This window comes from Panicum virgatum, chromosome 8N (genome assembly GCF_016808335.1).
Source record: "Panicum virgatum strain AP13 chromosome 8N, P.virgatum_v5, whole genome shotgun sequence".
NCBI classification, from domain to species: domain Eukaryota; kingdom Viridiplantae; phylum Streptophyta; class Magnoliopsida; order Poales; family Poaceae; genus Panicum; species Panicum virgatum.
In genome coordinates, this window is record NC_053152.1 from 45,011,495 (window position 1) to 45,024,491 (window position 12,997).

General features: G+C 41.9%; 2 protein-coding genes across 3 annotated transcripts; both read left to right on the forward strand.

Annotated features, from left to right (window-relative positions):
- Nucleotides 1-274: 274 nt before the first annotated feature.
- On the forward strand, nucleotides 275-5,860 carry LOC120685982. Of its 2 annotated transcripts, XM_039968131.1 has the most exons (4): nucleotides 275-395; nucleotides 736-2,048; nucleotides 3,925-4,583; nucleotides 4,847-5,860. In XM_039968131.1, exons 3-4 carry the CDS (start codon nucleotides 4,164-4,166, stop codon nucleotides 5,768-5,770), a joined length of 1,344 nt encoding a protein of 447 aa, XP_039824065.1. In that variant the 5' UTR covers nucleotides 275-395; nucleotides 736-2,048; nucleotides 3,925-4,163; the 3' UTR covers nucleotides 5,771-5,860. The 2 variants fall into 2 exon arrangements, with proteins under 2 accessions (XP_039824065.1, XP_039824066.1); XM_039968132.1 differs by lacking the exon at nucleotides 275-395 and having other exon boundaries at nucleotides 421-2,048.
- Nucleotides 5,861-9,771: 3,911 nt separating this feature from the next.
- LOC120685983 lies at nucleotides 9,772-12,262 on the forward strand. Its single transcript, XM_039968133.1, has 2 exons — nucleotides 9,772-10,065; nucleotides 11,934-12,262. The coding sequence occupies exons 1-2, from the start codon at nucleotides 9,841-9,843 to the stop codon at nucleotides 12,171-12,173; spliced, it is 465 nt and encodes a 154-aa protein (XP_039824067.1). The 5' UTR covers nucleotides 9,772-9,840; the 3' UTR covers nucleotides 12,174-12,262.
- The last annotated feature ends 735 nt before the right edge of the window (nucleotides 12,263-12,997 follow it).

Below are 12,997 nucleotides of genomic sequence, written 5' to 3' on the forward strand. Positions count from 1 at the left end.
TATTTTGAAATTGGAGATGGGCAAACCAAATTTGCAGGGCCTAGTACAGCCCAACTAAAGATAACGAGCCCACATCACTTCCCAGGCTGCGCTCAAAAAAAAAAAAATCACTTCCCAGGCCCAATTCAGATTGCCTCGGCCAGCGTTTGCCAGTTGCCACGCCACCCGCCGGCCGCCGCCGCCGCCGTCGCAGCCGATTCCAGATGGCCTTCGGCGGGAGCGCCGGCGACTCGGGGGCCTACTCCGCGGCAGCCACCGTCGTGCGCCTCTACCCGCCGCTCCCTCTCCTCCGTGCCCCCGTCCCCTCCCCCACCCCATGCGAGGCCCCCGTCCTCGCCTTCCGCGACGCTGCCGCCTGGGACACCGCGGAGGCCAGCCTCGTCTCCCGGTGCGAGGTAACCTTCCTGATTGCCCTCTCACCTCCTCGATCGCACCTGCGTTGCAAATACAGCCACGCGAGTAGGTTGGAAAAAGGCTCGACGTTCAACTTAGATTGTTTAGATTGTTCAGTGTCTTCATAGCACTCGCGCACTTAGTTTGTGTAAAAGAAGTAAAATAAGAAGAGTCACAAAAGCAGATAACATGCAAAGCAAAAAGGAAAAAAAGATAATGTATATGCAAGTGAATAATTAATTAAAAAAGTATAAAACAAAAACCGATGAAGAAAAGGAAAGCACCAGATGCGCTTTGAAGTTTGAAATATTTAATTCTCTTGCCATTCATCTTTGCTTGTAGCCCGAGGAAAGGCACCTAGTCAAAGGAGACGAAGAAATAGTGTACTGTTCTAAAGCAGCGCAGGGACCGACCGCGGCCAACGATCGACGACTACATGCCTATATAGCACATGGAGTACCAACATACCATTGGAGACATTCCGTCAATCCATTCATCACTCCACGGAATTTGTTGCTAGTCAGCTAGATAGTGGTGGTCGATGGCGGACGTAGCCGCCAACAAAGCCGAGCAAGCTACCGATGCTGCTGCTCTCACCAGGATGCTAGATCTCCAGCTGTTCATGGCTGCTCGCCGCGGTGACAGCAAGCGGCTAAAGGAGCTGCTGCTGCGGAACGACGGCGACCAGCAAGGAGGCCCTGCCGTGGCCACAGCGACGACGCCGGCACAAGTCATCGTGCAAGTTGATCGCCGCCCCGCCGCAGCTCCATTGCTGCATCTCCTTGATGGGGTGACCCGCAAGGGGGACTCCCTGCTCCACGTCGTTACAGCCTGCGGCGACGGCGGCGAGGGCCCAAAGTACATATTAGTAGCACGTAATTGAGCATCGACAACACAAATTGTTCATAATTTGAAATTGTTCAACATATAGATAATAGACTTACTAAATGATCGACATATCAAAGTAAAAATATCTGAAATAAATAGAAGCATTCAAGTTTCAGAAATATTTTTCTCATTGTGATACTGCAATGCATTATATTTAGGATGCACGCATACACAATGTATGATACTAGCAAACAACAAAACAAACTTTAGTTTAACAGACAGAGGTAGCTAAGTGCAAGCATCAATGCATCATTTTATTACTCTAATCGTTCTATTTAAACAATCAGCATAAAATTCACTCTGCTCTTTTATTTTTCCTACATATTCTTGAGAAATGTTTACATATACAAAATATTTTATTTTTCATTCTTTTCTACATATACTTGAGAATATCTACATATACAAAATTTTTTGCTAAAAATAATGGGTATTCAACTGAATACCCTTGATATAAGGTGGGCTCACCCCTGGACAGTGATAGACTTCGTGAGGATGCGGAACAAGTGTGGGGAGACCGCCCTACACCAGGCGGTGCGCGCTGGCAGCAAGGACTCCATGGACAAGCTCATGTCCATCGATCCAGATCTGGCTGTCATTCCAAGTGAGCCTGACGAGGGTTACACAACCTCACCGTTGTACCTGGCCATTCCATTAGGCAAGGAGGATATTGCAGAGCATCTAATTCGGAGAAGCAATGGCAAGCTTTCCTGCTTCGGACCAGGCAGCCGAAATGCAAATTTTGCATGCAGCTGTAACTCGCAGAAAAGGTACTCGTGATGATTTGATTCCCCTTTTGTTGTAAGGAATTTGATTTTGCTCCCAGGGAAAAATGTCACTTCCTGGATTTTAATTGAACTTAGTTTTTTTATTTTTACGGTGATTTTTTTTACTCATGTTTGTGGTGTTTTGGATCATTATATTACTGCACTAAAATCGGTGCAAAATAGACCGAACTTTGTGTCATAATATCTACAAGATGCATGCATTGTTGATTTTAATATACATACACTACTCCATCAACTCATGCTCTTATATGGCCTAGAATCTTATGAGGCATAAGTGTTCTAAGTTTGTAACCCATATCTAATCAAAATTGCTTACTTTTAATCTCCTTTTGTTCATTTCCTAACATAATACCCATATTGATACTCTATAAACCCTATTGGGTTGTGATAAAACTTGGTTACCAATTATTTTATATGTTTTTTCATCCATATTCATAGTTTTTCACCTTTGCTTCATGCCATCATTATTCTTTGATAAGTGTTTACTTGAAACCGTACCTTGAGTTATTCGATCTCATGTTGCATGACATCTATCATGACTTAACGAATCCAGATTTTGCCTTTCTAATTCTGATCTTATTATGTTGTTGATTTTTTTTTTCTCCGTGTATTTTTTGTATCTCTGATTCAAAACCACTATTTTCATATCTTGTTACAAATGTCGTGTACTTTTAGTTGCTATAATAGGTCAACAGGTATTTAGCCTACACAAAATGCAAAAGATATTGAATCTCCTCAATCCAAGAATTATGAGTGTAATAGTATACTTCGTTTGGTTTAAAATTTGAGTGTTTAAATTAAACTATCAATGTAGATATGTTATAATGCTTTGGCCAAAATAAATTTCCTCTTATCTTCTATGAACGAATTTTGAGAGTAGCACTAATATTCTTTGTCTTATAAAGAAAATGAGTTTTTAAATTAAACTATCAATGTAGATATGTTATAATGGTTTGGCCAAAATAAATTGCCTCTTTCAAAGAATCTTTTGGTGTACTGAAATACTTTGTTTTATAAATAAAATGAGTGCCTCAATAACTTATAACGGATATATATTATAATATTTTAGTAGAAAATATAGTTTTTTTAATCTAAAGTAGCAACTAGCATAACTTATTACCATGTAGTCATACTATTTAAAATACCCTTTTAGTATCATTGGTATGTGATTCATGCAAGAAACTTCTTTGTGATAGTTAAATTATGGTAATATACTTATTGCTGATGCATGCATGTATACTTAGCTTAATTTGTGTGGTGGCACTTTTTTTGAAACTGTGTGGTGGCACTTAACATATATGTTTACTTTATGTTGTTCTGTTTATATTAATATATAGTGGTAGAAATAGGTGATTGGAAGCATATATATCGGTGTAATTTACAGTATTCTTAATATAGAATATGTTGGTTATTTAAAGAAGTAGATTTTATTGTTGGTTCTTGTTTATTTCAACAACAGCAGGTGTGTAATTTATACACAAATTTAGGAGGTAGCTTTAGATTATCTTTCATAATAGTAGGGTTGTGTAGCTATATGTAACATATGTGGGTAATAATTTAGACGAAGATTAGGGGGTTACTTTAGATTATTTTCTTAAGGGCATCGGTGGGTATTTTAGATAGGGGGTTATTTTAGACAACCTCTTTCTGGAAACACATTTAGACTACTTTTATAACTGTGGTGGTGGGTAATTTTTTTAGAAAGCAAAATAGATCCAATGACTAGTTGACCTATCATGGTCATGCATAGTCTAACAAATTGATAGCCGGATTTTTCTGGTTTTAGGAGATTTTTCAGAATTTATGTTCTTTTGCTAGTGTGTTTCATGAGGACTAACGACTAATTACACGCATGTAGCGCTGCCAATGCTTTTGGAATTGTTCAAGTACGGGACGGTCCAAGCGTAACAAGGGGAAGGGGCCTGGCCAGCGAGCATTTATTTACCCCCTCTCTCGGTGCTTACTATGCTGACACTGATGGGAGCACCCCTCTTCACTTGGCTGCATCACTGGATTGGTGGCCTCGAGCGTGGCTTATCTCCGAAAGGTTCAAATACATTTGGCCATGGTCAAAATCTACAGCCACACTGCTACTAGATGCCAACATTTGTTCGGCGTATCAACAAGACAATAAAGGGCTGTATCCCATACACATTGCTGCCTTGGCTGATAACCTCGACGTCGCCCAGGTCCTGCTTCAGAGGTGCCCGGACTGCGCCACTCTGCAAGATGGCGAAGGAAGAACGTTCCTCCATGTTGCTGCCGCGCGAAGTCAGCTGGCAGCGTCACCTTGTGGCTCACTATGCCTGCAGACAGCCAAAACTCTCATTGGTTTCAAATATGCAGGACAACAATGGGGACACTGCCCTTCACTATGCCATCCGTGCGGGAAATCTGGTAGTCTTTAACTTTTTGGTTCGGAATCCCAAGGTGGATCTCAATATACCAAATAAGGATGATCTGAGACCTCTTGATCTTTCGTGGAGTAAGATTCCTCGAAGTGTATATTATGAATCGGTAAGTTTGTTTCTCATATTGGTTTTGTTTCAAGAAGCAACAACATTAGAGCATGCTTAATAATAACAGATCTCATCGCGTATATATCATCTAGCTAGAATTCCAAGATAAACAACTAAAACTGGAGTAGTATATCTCGTCGCCTACATATCATACAACCCCCCCCCCCCCCCCGGAATTCTTGTGAAATGTGCCAAGTAGTTCTTGCTGGTAGTTGCTGGAGTACTTGATTGATGCTTATTTTTTTTTTTTTTTGCTTACAGCATCCAACAATTGTTATGTCGAGGACATTACTGTTGGTGGGAGCTCCAGCTGGGGCAAGTCGTTCCGACCTCTTCCTTGAAAAATATATTGGTGAAATAGACGAGGAAAAAATAGCAGAGGATGTGGCAAAAGCAACACAGGCCATGGTCGTTGTCTCTGTGCTTATTGCGACTGTCACATTTGCATCTGCTTTCACATTGCCTGGAGGTTATTATCAATCAGCGAGCGACGGGGGTGTACCTGGGACGCCCATTCTCGCTGGGAGCTATGCGTTCAATGCGTTTATTGTTGCCAATGCTTTGGCATTCATTTGTTCATGTTTGGCTACCTTCGGTCTGGTCTTTGCTGGGCTGCCTGCCATGGAGCTCTCGTTACGCTACAAGTATAGGAGCTTCTCTGCAATATTGCTGTATGCTTCAGGAAGAAGTTTGTTAGCCTCCTTTGCGATGGGGTTATACCTGGTGCTAGCACCAACTGCTCATGCCACAGCAATCACGGTCTGTGTGATTAGTTCTGGAGCTTTGGTCTTTGGAAACATGAGAGTTTGGCTGATGCTCTGCGGTCTGAACACGGCCCGTGCGAGATTAGGAATACGAGGACTGATTGCAACATGGTATGATTTAGCTCCGGCCGCCGTAGTTTTTACGTTCGGCTTTGTGTCCTTGATAGTAATCTTCAGTCTCCCAGCAATAATCAGCAATCTGGACAAGACTCTTTCCAGTCTCCAAGCAATATTCTGGACCAAAGGCTCGTGGGAAGGGGACATAGCTAGATTTATTTTGGTAAGCTTGCTCACTGTAGTCATGGGTGCCCCATTTATTAGATTGATGGTACAGAGATGGAAATATTATAAAACTAATGGAGGTTTTTCAGAATGGTTAAAAGGTATCAGCAGTACTTTGAGTTACATTTTTGATTTCTGATTTTGGAAGCCCACTGTTGTATCTGAGAACGAAGGAATTTAAAAAGATTAATTAATTTTATGGATTGAAGGGAATAGGCATGCATTGAAAGTTTTTCATCCATCACATCAAAGAGAATCTTATATGCATATTTTCGATGTAGTAGAGAAGCCGTTTCCTTGAATTTGGTCAATCGGACTCATGGAGAAGCTTTTCAATGTCAATCTTTCACTACTTAATTTTTTTGGATATGGTTGTGCGTGCGTGGCGCAACAATAATTCAGTTCGTGGTCCAGTCAGTATGATACTTCATCGATGACACAGGATGAACTACTTGCGTGCATCTTCGACTTCGAGATGCTAGCTAGATCCCCTCGTTGGTGGGAATATCTATCTCGTCGTCCTTGTGATCCACTTTGACTGTAACCACTGTACACTGGTGTAATTGGGTGGAATCGGTGTATAATGAAATACGCAGTAAGATATTGCCAGGCATATTGCAACCTCGCGGAACCTTTTCAAGTTCCTTCTATATGGATCAACCAATCGCTACCTCTTAGTTGTTGCAGAGCCAACACTGCTTGGATTAGCAACCATCCCTATGTGCCAAGATCATGGTTGTTAGTTCCTGCTGCCGCTAGCTCTTCCTCTAATAATGACGGATTGGACATATGAAAATTGCGCGTGTTTTGGAAGTAATTATACAAATAATCGTGTGACAATTTCTTTTCACCTTTGCTTCCATCAGGTCCTGCTTATAACGGTCATGCTTCCATTTTTTTTTTTGAGGGAAGGTCATGCTTCCATTCCATATGATCCGAGGCCTTTAATTTGGCTGGTGGTTTCAGCCCAAGCTCGCGGGCTTGCGGCTTTTTTTACTGAAGTCGGTTCTATGTCCAGCTCAGCCCAACGAGCCCAAACTTGCAGGCCGAAATCTGGACGGCCCAATAGCCCAGCTAAGTAAGAGGGAAACGAGCCATTTTTTCTTTTTTATATTTAAAAAAAATTAAAATTTCAAAAATATATGTCCGTTTTGGAAAATTTAAAAAATATACCCCGGTCGCCCTATGGGGGGCGACAGGACTCAAATGTAATTTTTTTCTTCTTCAAATTTGCAACAAAGTCCCTGGAGAAAAAAAAAGGGGCCTGTCGCCCCCCAACGGGCGACAGGACCCTGTCGCCCACCCCAGGGGCGACAGGGGCCCTTCCCCCTATTTAAGCCCTGGCCGCTATTCGCCGCCATTCCCTTTGTCATTTGAGCTTAAAAATTCAGGAAAAAAGAGAGGGGTGAGGAGAAGAAAAGCGGCGAACCTCTGCCGAATTGCGTACTCCTGATCTACAAGTAACTTCCGTATGAATCTATTGATATTGTATAACAATTTAATTTAATTAGTGGATTAACTGAATTAGATTTGGTGCTTTAGAACACTCGTTTAGTATTACAATTTCAGTACTATTACAGACTTTTTCAAATAAAATAATTATACATTAGAATAGAATTATGACAGTACCTTATTGATATTGCAGCATAAGGCAATGGCTGCCTCAAATTGTGGAGGATTTTCATGGACCGAAGAAAAATCTAGTATAATACTTGATATCATGACCCATCTTGTTATCAGTAAGAAGTTGGATCCGTTAGCGGATGGTACGATAGAGATGGTGTTGTCCAAAATAGTAGAGTTTAAAGATTTCACATTATTTCGAGGTATTACGACGCAAGATGTAAATGGACATCTGCTAGAACGTCGGAAGATATACATGAGAGTATATGAACTAGCGAATCATCCTAATACTAGAATAAAATAATTATACATTAGAATTAGAAATGAGACAAAGGGAAAGGCAAGAGGTTCGTCAAGTCATGTTGCACCACCTGCAGCACAAACTTGTGTTAGCTGGGATGACGACATGGATGATTTCATGCCATGATCTATAACATATGATGTTCATCGGTTTAAGATGTATTCGCATTTAGTATTGTTAATGTTGTATTATGCTTGTATGTATGTCTCATACCTAACTTGCATTCACTGGACATGTACATAATGTCGAGTTTGAATCGTACTTAGTCGTAATGGAGCATCGAAGTATAAACATACCATCTATTGTATGTAATGGAAAATACGAGAGTGATCAGTGACGAACGTTGAAGTGTATAAATAAGCAGTCCACAGCTATCTCATTACAAATAAACATCAGAGATACAAACATCAGATATATCTAACCACCCATATGGCGTCGGAGCTTTTCATGTCACTAGAATACTAAAAAGCAGACATGTAATAAATATAATGATAAGAAATAAGAACTAAGAAATGCATTACGTAATGTGAACCACCAAATTTTACATCATAATACAACGATAATGAAAAACACATCACACATGTAGTGGCATGTCAGAACCCGTTACAAACTACAGTAAACAGATTCCGGACTAACCTAATATGCCTTAGGTAATTTTAAAAAAAAACAGAACAAACACAACGATGCAACATGTCACTAGCACTAGGGTAGTCCTAGTAGCCGTACCCCCACGTAGCAAACTGCGTTGAGCCTTCTCCGCAGTATCCACCCATTGCAGGTGGTGCAGGCGGTGGTGCCGGAGGTGCAGGGCCCTTCTTCTTGTGACAAGGGCAGTTGCAGTAAGAAATAGTGCATGGTTCATCCTGTGAACCGGCTGCATTGCTGGTATCATCAACTTCGTCATCTTTGTTACCCTCGCTCACTTCCTCATAATGGTTTACCTTGCATTCCAGATCAAAGATCTTTATCTGGAGGTACTCGATGAACTCCTGAACAGAATCAATTGGTGCAGGATCTACCCACCTAGTAAAACCACAATTTTCTGAAGCATCGGAAGACTGCAAAACAAATTTCATGCAAGGTGTCTCATTGAAGATAAAGAAATAAAACAACCGAGTATTACCCATGCGTGTGGACATTTAAAGAAACGCCGACCGCCATCCATCCCGTCGGTGCACATCTGCACTAAGCAGTCCGCACCATGTCAGCATTTTGGACACGGTTCTCTACGGTTATCGTATTGTCGAAGAGGAGTTTCATTGGTAAATTCACTCTTGTGCTGTGGCGGAAACTCAAACACTGGTTCCGGAAAGGAATCAGGTCCAAGAGGCCCTCCCATATTATGGGGTCTCCCTTTTTTCCCCCTTTTCCTTTCCCAAAACCATAGTAATTCTTCCCGCTAGACCCACCTCCAGACATTGGGTACACAATGAGGTTTGGTGTTTGAGTTGTGCTACGAGTTCACAAACTTGGGAGTATTTATAGGCGCACAAAGGTCTGATATCCGGAGTGTGGAGTGTAAATGCACCTAAAAAACCTACATGACAACACAGTGAAGAGGCTAGCTGACCTAACACTAAAAAAGCTAGATTCGATGCTCGAAATGACTACTCGATGCATCTCTGTGCATGCAGACTCACAGCACTGCATTGCTGCCACTCGGTCGATCGCGCCTAGATGCCGCCTTCCCCACTACACGCCACAGACCTTTGCAGAGCCAACACTGCTTGGATTAGCAACCATCCCTATGTGCCAAGATCATGGTTGTTAGTTCCTGCTGCCGCTAGCTCTTCCTCTAATAATGACGGATTGGACATATGAAAATTGCGCGTGTTTTGGAAGTAATTATACAAATAATCGTGTGACAATTTCTTTTCACCTTTGCTTCCATCAGGTCCTGCTTATAACGGTCATGCTTCCATATTTTGTTTTTTTTTTTTGTTTTTGAGGGAAGGTCATGCTTCCATTCCATATGATCCGAGGCCTTTAATTTGGCTGGTGGTTTCAGCCCAAGCTCGCGGGCGTGCGGCTTTGTTACTGAAGTCGGTTCTATGTCCAGCTCAGCCCAACGAGCCCAAACTTGCAGGCCGAAATCTGGACGGCCCAATAGCCCAGCTAAGTAAGAGGGAAACGACGAGCCCCTCGCCACTTACGGTCCAGGCCCAAGTAGAAGTGACCTGGCTGGCCCAACCCAAACCGTGTCCTGCCCGAACCCTAGCCAACAAGGGTCGGTTATTTACCACGCCTCCGGCCGCCGCAATCGCCGGCGGCGACACCCTCTCTCGATGGCTGCTGCTCCGCTCTACGGCGGGGGCACCGACGACTCGGCGGAGGACTACTCCGCGGCGGCCACCGTCGTCCGCTTCGACCCGCCGCTCCCGCTGCTCCGCGCGCCCGTTCCATCCCCCTCCTCCGCCCCTGGCGAGCCCCCCGTCCTCGCCTTCCGCGACGCCGCCAGCTGGCGAGCCGCCTGGGACGCCGCCGAGACCAGCCTCATCTCGCAGTGCGAGGTAATAGTTCCCCCGCTGGCTACCCCGTCTCCCCCCACCCCGATCGGCGATCGCGCCTGTGTTAGCACTTAGCAGAGCACCGAATTTTTGGATTGTTACGCTGTCTGGACCATGCAGATATCAGTGCTGGAAGGAAAACGTGCCTGCGAATTGTGAGTATGTTCTGTTCTTGCAGTTGGCCGTGATGCATCGCGCTAGTAATGCGAGGCAGTAAGTTTAGCAGCAGCAGATATCAAAGAGCGCAAGCAGCTCCTGGCTACTGAAGTTCAGTGGTTGGGGTTGGCAGTGCTCCTCACCGTTGTACTTTTATGCTGTTTCCCTTTTGTGTTTTTTTTAAAAACTTTGTGACGCGTTCTTTGTGGAATGTTATTTGTGAAGTCAGAAAAAAAAAACAGATTTCTTGAGCTTACTCGGTTGGACTACTAATTGAGCTCACTCGGCTGGACTTGTTTTCATCCTTCTGTAGCAGTAGCACGATGGAAATAGATTCAGACTACTCACAAAAAGTAGGGCGGAAATAGACATCAGCATATGGTTTAGATTGTTCTGGTGTCTGTAGTGTGGAAGCCTTGCCTGTGAGTTGTGATTATGTTTTATTTCTTGCAGCTGGCCGAGGTGCCTCACGCTAGTTATGTGAGGCAGTAAGTTTAGCAGCTGCAGATGTCAAAGAGGGGCAAACCAGCTCCTAGCTACTGGAGTTTGGTGGTTGGGGTTGACAATGCTCCACAGTGTTAAACTATGTTTCTTTACATGTGGTTTTTACTTTTCTGATGTTTCCTGTAGAATGCTAGTTTTGGAGTCAGTAAAGGTTCCCGTCCTCCTGTACCCCAGTTGCTTTGTGTTTCTTTCAATGTATTTTTCAGCTTATTGCAGCTGTCTCAAACTTTCATGCTTCTACACATTGAGCAAAATCACAGATGATTTTGTCTGAAAATGATTGATTGTTGTCTGACTTAATGAGTTCTGGTGCTCGTTTTTCGGAAGAATAACATCCCCTGCGCTTTCTCCACAAGATTAGCTAGAATCTATTATACATCCTTTTTACACACACAAAAAAAGACCCTTTTTAATCAGATAAGTTATTATGTTTTCTCTTCTTCTTTAATTTAGTGTCCCAAATCCCAATTAAACCCACGTTCTTGTGATCCTCTTCTTCAAGTTAAACCCACGTTCGCTTCTGTTCTATCTCAGATGCTATTGATCTTTGGTTTCATCACTGAGACAGAGGAACCTTGTTGTTACCTTGTTTTTCCTTCTTTGTTCCTGTTCACTAATACCTAAAATTCAAGGGATTTGATTTTTCATTGCAGCTGGCCGAGTTGGCTGGCTCAAGTTCTGCCAGGCAATAAGTATATCAGCTGCATACATTTAAGAGAGCAAACCAGCTCATGGCTACTTAGCTTTAGTTGTTGTGGTTGACACTGCTCTACAGTGCGTGGCAAATGCACTTCTCATATTGGTAATTTAATATCAAGGCAAAAACAGAGCTCAGTTCGCAACTAGAATGAATTGTGTGGGATTAAGTGATTCTTCCGTGTGTTATCAGCCTTATTTAAAAGTTATTGCATTATCTAGTAAGGAAATTTTGTCAAGTTTCATGTCATAAAGTTGCTTTATGAAGCGCTATATTATATGCATGATCTCAGAAGTAAGGAAACGTAAATTCTCACAAATATAGTTATGCTGCCTTAGAATACGCATATGACTATGTAATTCCTATGTAGAAGCATTACTTCCTGGAAAACTGAAAGGCTGAAGTTGTCATATTTCATCTGTGTTGCATAGTTCATATTTGACATGCTCCTTAATTTATGTGGTTTACTTAGTACTAGATTCTGTTTGATAAAAGTCCCATCACAACATTGCAGGCTGGTGCACGATCAGGATGCTCAATCACTGCATCATGCAAATGCAAGGCCCCCTGGTGGAAAGGCTTATTTGGAGCTGCCCCAACTGATTATGAAGAAAGGGAGAGATGTGAAGAGCGAGAGATGGCCGCTTGTCTGGAGGCTGCAAAGGAGGCTTGCATTACGTTTGCAAAGGGAAAATGCATCGCACCATTCACTTGTATTTTATCTAACATTTTTGCTGATAGATCTGGAATGTAACTGGACACAAGTTTCTATACTTTCTATTCAAGAAAATGAATCTATTGGTTTGAGTTAGATAAATAAATTGCAGCAGCCTTCACTTGTAATTTTTTAATCACTGTTTTCACCAAAAGTAGAGATGAGAGGAGTAATAGGTTTTACATCCTGAGGAAGTGCAAAATCTTGTCAATGTACCCTACTATACTAGCGAAGACTTGCTTGATCTCTCTTATTCAAATCAAAGTCGAATCCAAATCCGAAGTGCGCATCGTTGAAGTTTCTAATATTTATTCTTCTCAAAATTCTTCTCATTGCCTTCTCCATGCATTGGTACATGAACTACATGGTGGCACACATCATATATACTTAAGTTAATATTTTTTCAATTAACAATGATAGAAATAGATATTAAAATCATATTTTGGTGTACTTTAGGATATTTGTTTATAATAACACGTGTAGCTAATTTTAATTCATACTTAGGTCTTAGGAGTTACCCTATGTTATTTTAACAATGGTAGATGTTTAAGATACAAATTTAGGTTTCATTTTAAGTTTTTTAAATAATAGTATAGGTAGATAATTTAGATGAATATTAGAGATTTATTTAGATTATTTTTTTAGATTACACAATACAACTTAGACACTCACAATGCACACATACTGACCCCTATGACTGTTTTTGTAATGGTAGAAGTAGATAATTTTTGAGAAAGTATATTAGATTAGATCCAATGGTTGTGACGGTTAAAACCTACCGGGTTGGTGGTTATATGTTTTTGGCTTTTACAATAATTTCTAGGATTTATCTTTTTTTCCTAGCACATCTCGTCAGGATTACT

Excerpts from the sequence above, each read along its gene's own strand:
- LOC120685982 (XM_039968131.1), top strand. The coding sequence starts at position 4,164 with ATGCCAACATTTGTTCGGCGTATCAACAAGACAATAAAGGGCTGTATC. Across the intron at positions 4,584-4,846 it reads GAAGTGTATATTATGAATCG|CATCCAACAATTGTTATGTC; the intron begins GTAAGTTTGTTT and ends TTTTGCTTACAG.
- LOC120685983 (XM_039968133.1), top strand. The coding sequence starts at position 9,841 with ATGGCTGCTGCTCCGCTCTACGGCGGGGGCACCGACGACTCGGCGGAG. Across the intron at positions 10,066-11,933 it reads GCCTCATCTCGCAGTGCGAG|GCTGGTGCACGATCAGGATG; the intron begins GTAATAGTTCCC and ends ACAACATTGCAG.